This window comes from Cydia pomonella, chromosome 21, assembly GCF_033807575.1.
Source record: "Cydia pomonella isolate Wapato2018A chromosome 21, ilCydPomo1, whole genome shotgun sequence".
Classification (NCBI taxonomy): domain Eukaryota; kingdom Metazoa; phylum Arthropoda; class Insecta; order Lepidoptera; family Tortricidae; genus Cydia; species Cydia pomonella.
The window spans coordinates 5,860,407-5,872,353 of NC_084723.1; the positions used below are offsets into that span (position 1 = coordinate 5,860,407).

Sequence of the window (11,947 nt, forward strand, 5' to 3'; positions counted from 1 at the left end):
GGAAGCGCGGATGAGGAAGCGTTTTTACGAATCGTATAACAAGGTTATCGTAAGTGGAATGACAAACGCACGCGCACGTAGTTAACTATTTAAATCTGTGTGAAGCCGGGTGATTAATATGCATATTTCGCGGGTTGGATTGCCAAGTTCAAGGGTTTATAGCAACAATCGAAAAGATGGTGCAAGTTAAATAAAATAAGTTGTAATGTTTTATAAAAATCAATAGAGTTGTAAAACGAAAATATGTGTCTCACTCTTATCTCTCTCTTAAATACGACGGTTACAGTGGCACTCTACACTTTACCTCTTTAAAGTCATAGACGGATGTTGCTGGAGCACAAGCACTCTCGAATCGTCAGTTACAAAGATCATCTTACACAAATTTCCATTGTAAACTTATTTTGTACTTGTTGGTTTCAGCTGGTGCGGCTACACTACGGATACTTCTAAGTTTCGCCGTGGGCGGACTACTGGGAGATGTGTTTCTACATTTGCTGCCGGAGGCATGGCAGCATGACTTTGCTTCTACGAAAGGTAAATTATCTTTTGTTTGTACCTAACGGCAAAAGTTTTATATAATATTTACCATATATTTTTCAACAACTTTCAAACTAACACCAATTTTAACGCCTTGTTATTGATTACCAATAACAAGTAAGTACCCTTTGCTTGAATATGGGAGATTAGTTTTCACTTTTTATATGATTTACCTAATAATTACAACATACAGAGATTAGATGTCTTAATAGCCTGTCGTATCCATCCCATAAGTAGGTTCAGTTTTTTGTCGTTTAGAATAAAACTATTTCGGCTTGAAATGTCGATTATAAACAAAGTTTATTTAATTAAAAATGAGGCTTGGCCTCTGACACAAGACAGCGCCACTTTTCTTGGTCCTGCGCTATTACTTCTCGCCAGTTGTTGACTCGGAGTTCGCGCAGATTCGGTTCCACCATGACGCTCCAGCGATACGATACCTGGGGCGCCACACAGGACGTCCTCCTGCTAGGCGGCCCGGCCCAGGGACGCTCTTTTTACACTTCAGCCATCTAGGTCTTCAATTTCGCTGTTCCTAAGGTCTGTCCAGGTTCCATCCGGTCTTCGTTTAGGGCCCGGCCTAAGAGTGTAAGTATATGACCCGGCCCAGTATCTTACGGAGGATCTTCCTCTCGGCAACCAGCAACATATTTTTTTCCTTGTCCTCGCATCCGTAGGTTAGAATTGGGTGTATTACAGTAAAAGTAAAGTTAATTGCAATTTTAAATAAATTATTTCTGTACCTACGTATTTCGTTATATACCTACCTGTTTTAATAACTTAGTAATACATAAACTACCTTAGTAAATAACAAACTGAAAACCGCACTAATATAACATGAAGTACATATTTAACGTTTAATAAGTTTAATAACACAGTTTAGGAACATTGATTTTTCAGTAGGTATACATCATTCTCTTTGTATTGAGTTGTATGCTATGAATGAACGTTTAATTAAACCATATGACGCCTTCATTATATATGCATACGACCTCACCAGTTCTTAATGGACTAATATATCATTGTAGTAATGTTTTCAAATGTCGAAAACAACCATCCAGACTGAGTTCCTATTTTTTTTACAAATAGACTTCTTAACAAACTAATAAGAATACGGAAAGCATCATACAATGTAGGTACTTAAGTATATTTGTTTGGCAATAACGAATGTTGGATAAAACGAAAGACGAGATATGTATGTACGACGAGATGTGTATGTAAGTTGGCTATCTCCTTTAATATGTATAATATATAATTACTATTATTAGCACCTTTGTATGAAGTTAGATACTGTATACAATATACTTTTTTTGTTTTATAATATATATATAGTAAGGAAAGGTATGTGTTAAGTAATCGATTTATATTCTTGGAACTTCTCGGTGAGTTAGCACATACTTATTTTCTATTGTTTATTTATCTGTGACTTTAAGACGCTTATCAAGAACACGTTTATAGATGTTGCATTTCATCAAGAACTCGTTTTTGCCAGGAAAAGTTGTACGTCAATTTATATTTTTTCATCTATGATCAATGTGCTGAAGACTAGCATTATAAAATTGTTGGTTGGGAAATCTCTCATATTTGTATACGTACTTGTACACAGCCAGAACGGAAGAGCATCGCTCCTTCTGACCTTTTGTAAGTGGAGTAAGTATTTGTCGCCATCAGATATATCGGAGCTGTCGAGGTGCTCAATAATATCTGAACACGCACTCTAACGCCTTGACAATAGAGGTGTGTTCAGATATTTGTGAGCACCTCGGCCGCTCCGATATATCCGATCGTGGCTGTGCATTTGTACAAACGCGAGAGCTAAATAGAAGCGACAAATGAACATGTTGACGGTGTACTCCACATGGTCCTTACTAAATTGAAAATTTATTGTAACATAGCTACACAAATAACAGTGGAATTGATTTGCCATGTGAAAATATCACTCATGTAACGATTGACTTTCCTATAAGGTCAGCCAAGCATAACTAGACGATTTCACCCGCAAATTGCATAATACCTAAGCATTTAACAAAGGACTGTCAATTGGGTTAAAGAAACGTAACAAACAGATCAACATACCTATATAATAATACACAAATTATTATTTTTTTTTTTTTTTTAATTTATTTATCCAAAAAAAGTTGGTACAATATATATTTACATATTATTTCGCCAAACATAACGTTTATCGGCGAATGTTGCACTCACTTACAGTTTTTGTGTACCCGATCTTATCTTATGAACTATTTATTTATCTAAGTATTTATGATTATGACTTATTCTAAGTATCATATGCAAGACTACTCAACAGTACTTTGAGGGAAATTTCCTTATCTGCTTCTATCGCTCAAATATGCAAGCGCAATAGTACTATTTTGTGGCAATGGAAGGGCGAAATTCAAAATTTCGTTAGAGAAAAGAGAGAAAATAGATAATTTTATTTATTTGAAAGCGCACCATAATTTTAGTGAAATGATGATTTAGTAAAGAATCTGATGATAATTTAAAATATGCAAGCAGTGGTGGCCGAGTGGATATGACGTCCGACTTTCAATCCGGAGGTCGCGGGTTCAAATCCTGGCTCGTACCAATGAGTTTTTCGGAACTTATGTACGAAATATCATTTGATATTTACCACTAGCTTTTCGGTGAAGGAAAACATCGTGAGGAAACCTGCAATACATCTGCGAAGAAATTCAAAGCTGTATGTGAAGTCCCCAATCCGCATCGGGCTAGCGTGGGGACTATAGCCCGAGCCCTCTCGCACATGAGAGGAGGCCTGTGCCCAGCAGTGGGACGTATATAGGCTGAATTATTATTTATTATATTGGATGATGGAAAAGGCTATCAATGTTTCCAAACAGGCACTGAAACATACAAGTAAACATATTATGCACATTTTATCAATTTAACTCCGTTCCGGCGAAATTTCAAATGACTAATATCAATATCATTATCAACAAGGCACGCATACGCAATTCACTTCATTCACACGCTCGCGACACAAAACCTCCACAAATGTCTACGACTCATTTGATTCTACAATTAAAATTCTGCTTTATACCTCTCTAATAGGTTCGCTTTTCATGCTGAATCATTCAAAACACAAAACCTCGACTAGTGTACGGCTGAAATTCATGTCCAATTAAAACTCGATCGTATATTGCTTGTTATAAGATCGCTTTTACCAGTTAATTATAATAACACAAAACCTCAGCTGTCGCACGGATTGTTTACGTGTGTATAAGGAAAATGTATGTGTGTACCTCACGGCAATGGACTTCAACTTCGCTATCATGTTTGCCCGTTTATAGGTTATGTTTATAAATATAGCACGCCTTATCGTGTTGGTGTCATTTGACATAAAGGTAACATCGGTATCGCCATGTTTTATGCTGTTAAAATAGCGAGAGATACATGTAAATAAATACATAATCGATAATCTGTACATATTTGCGTTTCCTTCGAAGTGAAGAGATTCACATTATAATGATCATTTATTAGTAATATTAGATTACATGACATATAGGTGCAACAATATGTAGGTATTACATTAGTAGTTTTTGTGACTGCTATATAATGAAAGGCATTAAAATACGAGTGTGGGTTTGTGAAACGAATGAAATGAGTTTTATAAAAGGAATACACGATTATTTGAATGCCTAATTATGTACACTTACATACATTGCTTAATCTAAATCAATATCATAAGCTTCAACAAAACCATAGTACATTGTGCAAGGAGGGGGGATAAGTGAAATTTTGGAAGCGAGAGTGGCTGAAGGGAATTAAAGACCCGAGTTTGCAATATTTTTACCCCCGGAGTTACACACAATGTTTTCCACCACACTTGCGAAGAAAAAAGTAAATTTTAAGCGGAATTAATCTTAAATACGGTGACATATCAAACATTCGTCCGCACTATCGTCGGGGATAGTGCAATACCGCGCAACTAACAAAGTTGTAAGAGTTCTAAATTAAAACAATGTACAAGGTAATTGGACCTTACTGCATTTGTTAGTTACGCGGTATTGCACTATCCCCGACGATATTGTCAATTGTTGACAAAATAGGCATCGAAGGCACAGACCTATTCGGCGTTCAGCCACGACTGAAAATGATGTAATAATATTTTAAACGGCTATTAAATTAAATAAATTAAATATTTTAAACATAAACAAACATTTTAAATTATTAACGGCAGTATTGTTTAAGTAAAACTCATTTACGCTATTTGGTTTGTATGAATTAGTGACATAATTTAAAATAGGTAATCGGACAGACAGACGGACATGACGAATCTATAAGGGTTCCGTTTTTTGCCATTTGGCTACGGAACCCTAAAAAGAGCTATAACTCACTATCTATAGGGATAACTCCCGCGGGAATAAGATATTTTTCGAGCAAGTGTAAAGAAAAGTAATTTAAACTTACAATACTTTATCTTTATTTCAGAAGGCGAACGCGTATCAATGAAATGCGGCCTCTGGTGTCTCTTCGGCATGCTCGTGTTCATCGTGGTGGAGAAGCTGTTCGCCGCCTCCGAGGAAGACGAGGAACCTAAACAGAACGGCTCCATCAAACAGATAGAGATAGAGGAGATAGACAAGCTGCTCGCGGTGGAGAAGCGGAAGCGGGGGGCGTCCGAGGGGGAGGGGATCTGTGGCGGGAACGGGATGGTTACCGCTAAACAGCTGTATGATTCCTGTGTGTTTAACAATAATACTAAAGGTTAGTCGTCATACACATATTATTAAAGATAAACCTAGACAAAACGGCTTCCTAAAACAGAGAGGACATTGATACATTGCTGATGGCAGAGAAGTGGAACTAGAGGAAATAGGGGACGTCCGAGGGGGAGGGGACAGACGGATCGCCTGAAGGTAAGCGATTACCGCTGCCCATGGACACCTGCAACACCAGAGGGGTTGTAAGTTGCCGGCCTTTAAGATGGGAGTACGCTCTTTTCTTGAAGGTTTGAAGCTCTTAGCGGTCCGGAAATACCGCAGGCGACAGTTCATTCCACGGCATGTTTACGGCTAAAGAGCTTCCTGTGTGTTTATTAACAATACTAAAGGTTAGTACGTATATAACATACACACGCATTAATCATGCCTTATCCACACCAGGAACTTCTTATCTTATCTTCTTATCTTCTGATTACCGGGGGCCCTTGCGGATACACTTCGACCCATAGGGATCTTTTGTGTAGTTGCCCCCTAAGGAAAGACCCATTAGCTACTCAAGAGCCTTTTTGACCATTTCCATGTGTCGGATGATGGAGCTTATGGGTAGCCTTTTGAATTCCTTTGGTTCCAGATAGCCTGCTCCAAAGTCTTTCATTCTTTGTCTGGCGAGGGCGTGACATTCACACATTAGGTGTGTTACTGTCTCTTCCTCTTCACCACACATTCGACAATCGGTGTTGTCAGAGTGTCCCATCCTGGCCAAAACCCCTTTGACCCCATAATGGCCCGTAAACACCCCTGTTATAATTTGGAGTTGTCTCCTGCTAAGTTTCCATAGCTTTTTGCTCCAACCGGAGTCTACTTCTTGTATGAAGAGCTTTGAGTGCTTTAGACCCGTCAGACTGTCCCATTCTTTTTGGTGTCTCGTCCTAGTGTGGTCTTTAATAGCCGTTATAATGGTTCCCTGTGAGAGCCCCACGAATGGTTCCGGACCTATGTGGTTACTTGCGGATCCGGCTCTGGCAAGTTCATCTGCATTTTCATTGCCTATGAATCCCTCGTGCCCTGGAATCCATACCAGTTGCACTCTATTTTGTCTTCCAAGCTCGTTCAGAGCTTGGACACCATTGTACACCAGTCTAGAGTCCACTCTGGGCGCCCTGAGCGCCTTGAGTGCAGCCTGACTGTCACTGAGTATATAGATATTCTTCCCTTGGGTTTGCCTAACTATATTCTCATGCACACAGGCAATTATAGCGTACGTCTCGGCTTGGAAGACAGTAGCGTAATTACCCATGCTTATGCTACAACTAAAGTCATTTGCATAAATGCCTGCCCCCGTACCAGATACTGTCTTGGACCCGTCTGTGTACCATATGATGTCGTTTTCATCCGAATTTGGTGCTTGAAGACCTTCGGTCCATTCAGCCCTTGTTGGAACTTTAACTTCAAAATTCTTACGGAACACAAACTTGGGTTGCATCTTATCGCAGCCCATATTCGTTATCCTTTCCATGAAATTGTCACATTCCATGTTTGTGTGTTTAGTCTTTGGCTTGCTATCGCTCCATAGGCCGGTTAGAGCCAGCCTGTGTAGCGATTTCCGCGCCTCAGATTGTATCACCAGATGTAGCGGCGGGAGGTCTAGCAGTACCTCCATCGCCGCTGTTGGCGTTGTTCTAAACGCCCCGGTAATAGCCATGCATGCTGTTCTCTGTATTTTCATAAGGTTCTCCCTGCATGTGCTCTTTAGTGTCCTTGTCCACCATGCCAGGCATCCGTACAAAATGATAGGTCTTACCATCATGGTATAGATCCATCTTAGTACCTTTGGGTTTAAACCCCATGTTTTCCCATATGCCGTTCTACACATTCCAAACACTCTCAGCGCCTTGGTTGTGGTAAGTTCGACATGCTTCCTCCAGTTCAGTTCTTTATCTAGTGTTACACCTAGATATTTCACTTCATCGGACATTTCCAGTACCCTTCCATAAAGCTTCAGTTGCTCCATGCCATTGAGGGTCTTTTTCCTGGTAAACGGTATTACCACTGTTTTGCCTGGGTTGATAGAGAGTTGATGGCTGTTGCACCATCTCTCCACTTGCTTCAGTGCCGTATTCATGATTCCTGATACTGTTCCCGGGAATTTCCCGTTTACAAGAATCACTAAATCATCTGCATACCCTACCGTGTATGTTGGGCCTTTGTTAAGTTCTTCCACCAGTGAGTTCACTACCAGACTCCAGAGAGTCGGTGACAGAACTCCACCTTGTGGGCAGCCCTTCGTGGCCGTTGCTAATATTTCGTCTCCCATAAGGGAAGATTTCATTAGTCGGCTATTTAGCATGTTACCGATCCATCTGCAGATTGTCGGTTCTATGCCGTGTTTAGATGCTGCGGTATTGATTGCCTGATACGTGGTGCGGTCAAAAGCCCCCTCCACGTCTAGAAAACTGGCCAAGCATAGTTCCTTATTTTCTATTGCCTGTTCCGCTTTGGCTGTCACCAGGTGTAGTGCTGTTTCAGTTGATTTACCTGGCTGATACGCACACTGCAATTGGTGTAGTGGATGTCTCTTAAGAGGACCATCCCTTATGTGTCTGTCTACCAGTTTCTCCAGTGTTTTAAGGAAAAATGATGACAGACTTATCGGCCTGTACGATTTGGCTTCTGTGTAATCTGCCTTGCCTGGTTTAGGCAAGTATGTCACTTTTACCATCCTCCAGACACGTGGCACGTGTCCAAAGGCTATGCACGCTCTGTACAGTCTACCTAAGTGTGGTATTAGTACATTGGCACCTTCTTGTAGTAGTATGGGGTAGATTCCATCTGGCCCCGGGGCTTTGTATGGCTGAAATGTTGATAGTGCCCATTGTATCTTATTGTGATCTACTACTTTTTTAGACGTGTCCCAGTTGTACCTGGTTGTGCTACTGGATTGTTCCATTGCACTGATTGCTACATCGTCCGTTACGCCCTGATGTATTATCGAGCCTGGGAAGTGTGTTGTACACATAACTTTAAGGGTCTCTAACCCCGTTTCAGTCATTCCTCCGTCCCCTCTTCTAATGGAAGTAAGCGGAACTGACTTTGTCGTGGCTAGTGCTTTTGTAAGTCTCATACCTTCCGGTATGGACCTGATTTGATCGCAATGGTTCATCCATGCTTTTCTTTTTGCTTTCCTCACAGCTTTGCTGTATTCTGTGAGTTTTAGCGCGTAATGTTCAAAGTCATTAGTCCTTTTAGCATCGTTGAAGACTGCCCTGGTTTCCTTCCGGAGTTTTGCGATCTCCGGGTTCCACCAAGGCACCCTCTTCGCCAGAATTTTCTTTTCCGGGCAGTTGTTAGACCAGGCTGTATAGACAGCTTGTACTATTTTGTCTGCTTCAAATTCTATGTCAATGATAGAGTTTAGCTTACCTTTCGGCTCTCCTAGTTCCACCTTCAAGTCGCTTTTAAAAGCTAACCAGTCGGTGTTCCTGGGATTCCGTTTACGTATAGTTCCTAATTGAGTTTTAGTCTTATACCTAAAGCATATGTATCTGTGGTCTGATAAAGAGATTTCCCCAGAGACATACCATGAACTAATCTTATTGCTCGCGTTGTTGGACGCTAGCGTTATATCAATAACCTCACCCCGTCTAGCATTAACGAATGTTGGTTCATTGCCTTTATTTAATAATTGTAAGGAAGAGCTTACCAGAAAATCCAGTACCTTCTCCCCTCTTCTGTTGACGTCCGAGCTTCCCCAGATGACATGATGCGCGTTCGCGTCGCAGCCAATGATCAGGTCGGTGTTCGCTTGGCTGCCGTAGTCAGCAAGATCCCGTAGCTGCCCAGTGATCGGATCCGCTGCCTCGTAGGGAAGGTAGGCTGATGAGATGATTAGTGCCTTACCCCCCCCCTTGTTTTGGATCTTGACCGTAGTCAGATCCCTGGAACAGAAAGCATGTAGAAGCATAGCATCAATGCCATTTTTAACATAAATACATGTCCTCATATTACTCTCAGGACAAACATAAAGCAATGTCCCGCCAGTACCGTTTAAGCCTCTTATCTCGCCTTTGTAGATATATGGTTCTTGAATAAGGGCAATATCAAACTTGTCGCTTTTTAACTGCCTAGCCAGAAGGGCGGTGGCTGCATTATTGTGTTGAAGATTTATTTGTACACACCAGGAACTTAAACCAGGAACAAAAAATTAAGAGTCATGCACACATGAACCTAGCCGCCGCCATACAATAGAAGTTATGCTCTCATTTTTAAGCGACATTCTAAAATAACATAATTTTGAAAAAAAGAAATAGTGAGTAGAAAGTATATAAAGCGCCTTGACAATAGAGGTGTGTTCAGATATTTGTGAGCACCTTGGCCGCTCCGATATATCTGTTGGCGACTGTACCAGACATAAACTTGAATTTTCATACCAATTGCTAAGTTTTATGCAATTTAAGCATGTAGTTTTAAAATTAGAGCGTATTTAACTTCGATGGAACGGGGAGCGACGAGCGGGAACTTTTTCGCAGCAGGGACGGTCTAAACGAGCAGAGGCCCTGAACAGGGCGACGAGTGCGTACTTTTCCCTGTCACCAATGGGTCGCTTGAAACAAAGTCTTACAGGGAGATATTTCTAGCGAAATTGTATAAGTGATGCCCAGATGTGTGGTACTAGACAAAGATTATTGAGACAATGCCTGGTTAAAGGCTAAATTTATTCCCAGGAGAAGGCGGGTGCTGCAGCAGCGGCTCAATAGCCAACGGCTCGCCACAGCGCTGCGGGAAAGGCAACCGGTGGATGGGACGGTGCCTTCTACGGGAAGCCAGAGAGAAGGCACTAGCAGCTGCCAAGGAGAAACCTGAGAGGAAAGATGTAAGTCTAACGTTACAGTAGTGGAATAGTGGTGGCTAAAACAGCGGGGGAAAATTAACCGATGGATGGGACAGTGTCTTCTACGTGAAAAAGCACTAGCAACAGCCAGGAAAACAAGAGAGAAAAGACATGAGTCCAGTATTATATTAATATTTTTCTGCCCTCTGGGCGGAAAGCTTCAACTTTGCTCTCGCTGCGCTAAATGAAGTTGCCGCTTTCTACCTCCGTCGAGCAGAAAAATAGTATGCGTACTACGGGAGGAATCGTAGGACATTTCATCCCGCGAGTTTGCCAATTTTACACGCGGCACGCCTTGTACTACTTTTCCTCCCTTGGGACATAAATAACTATTATTCAACAGTCCTAAATCAGAATTTTTTGAACTCGGTCTCGCGACTCTGGTCTTTGTTTTACGCTGACAGGTGTAACAATTTTTGAATTATTTTAATGGTGTTGCAATCGTCCATAGGTACTAGGGTAAACGCCTACCTCCGTGCTATCTGTTTATTTAGGACCGGCATAGTATTAATAAATACTCATTATATATCGTTAATGTACTTTCAGACAGTACTCATGCTAAATAGAAATTGTAAGTGTCAAGCATTTAACAAAAAAAAAATTAAATCCGGTTTCTGTCTTGTCAGGTGGCGGGCTACCTGAACCTGATGGCCAACTCTATCGACAACTTCACCCACGGGCTGGCCGTCGGCGGCTCCTTCCTCGTCGGCTTCCGCGTCGGCCTGCTCACCACCTTCGCCATCCTAGGTTACTACTTATACTAAATACCACTCATTTTTTGGAAAAATATGTTAGGTTCCTTACTTATGTAATATTAATAATATTATGCATGCCTAAAGAATTAAAACTGCTTTTTATGTCTATACCAATGATAATAAAGTTATGAATTTAGTTTAAATTGTTTTGACGAAAACCAGTAAGGGGCCCAGAACTGAACCTTGAGGCACTCCTTAGTAAAGCATTTTATTCAGGCAATAAAGTATCATTGATGGGTATTATTGCATTCTATACGAAAGATACCACGGAAGGGAATCAAGGATATCATTTTTAATTTCGTAGCAACTTTCATTTTCTCAAAGTCGTGTGATCAACTCAGTCAAATGCCTTCGATTTGGATAGGCCTCGATAACATCCCACGTTGAGTTTTGGTATATGAATGACCTACCATAATGATTAATAGCGGTGTATTAACCTGTCTTGTTCGCCCGCAGTACACGAGATCCCGCACGAGGTGGGCGACTTCGCCATCCTGCTGAAGAGTGGATTCTCGCGCTGGGAGGCGGCTAAGGCTCAGTTGGTGAGAGGGCTATATGTATTATAAAAAAAGTTTAAAACTTATCAGGAATTAGCTTCACAACTTTCATATAAAAGTTCGAATCTTATTTACGAGAAGCAGCGGTGACTTTCTTATAAATATAGGTAGCTGATTGGACATTTAATTACCAATCAATTATCTATGCCATTTGATTTGATACAAAATTCCTTGATTAAAGTTTTTGCGCTTTGAACACATATTAAAATATATTTAAACCGTACACGCAACTACGTCAAAAACTCAAAACTACTAGTTCAGTTTTACACACTGCTACTGATTAGCTGACACACAGTATGTTAACTAAAGAGTACACAAGAGTACTAACGAAATAGTTATCCGAGACTAAACCAGTGAAACCTGTGTCGAAACGTCGGGAATGAAGGTAACAAAATAAATTCGCGATAGATGTTTTAATTCAGGCTTGAACAATTCTGTCTTGTGTTTGTGCAGGCGACGGCATCGGCGGGTCTCATCGGAGCCTTGACGGCCGTCATATTCAGCGGAGCGAGGAATGCCATCGGT

At 41.0% G+C, this 11,947-nt stretch overlaps 1 protein-coding gene across 1 annotated transcript in view; it reads left to right on the top strand.

Annotated features, from left to right (window-relative positions):
* The window catches only part of LOC133529506 (zinc transporter ZIP13 homolog), a 29,723-nt gene that overhangs the window by 13,767 nt on the left and 4,009 nt on the right, over positions 1 to 11,947 (top strand). Inside the window, exons 2-7 of the mRNA XM_061867227.1 lie at positions 421 to 534; positions 4,990 to 5,265; positions 9,944 to 10,092; positions 10,737 to 10,857; positions 11,322 to 11,407; positions 11,876 to 11,945. Of these exons, the coding sequence (XP_061723211.1) occupies positions 421 to 534; positions 4,990 to 5,265; positions 9,944 to 10,092; positions 10,737 to 10,857; positions 11,322 to 11,407; positions 11,876 to 11,945 (816 nt within the window). The remainder of the gene's footprint in view (positions 1 to 420; positions 535 to 4,989; positions 5,266 to 9,943; positions 10,093 to 10,736; positions 10,858 to 11,321; positions 11,408 to 11,875; positions 11,946 to 11,947) is intronic.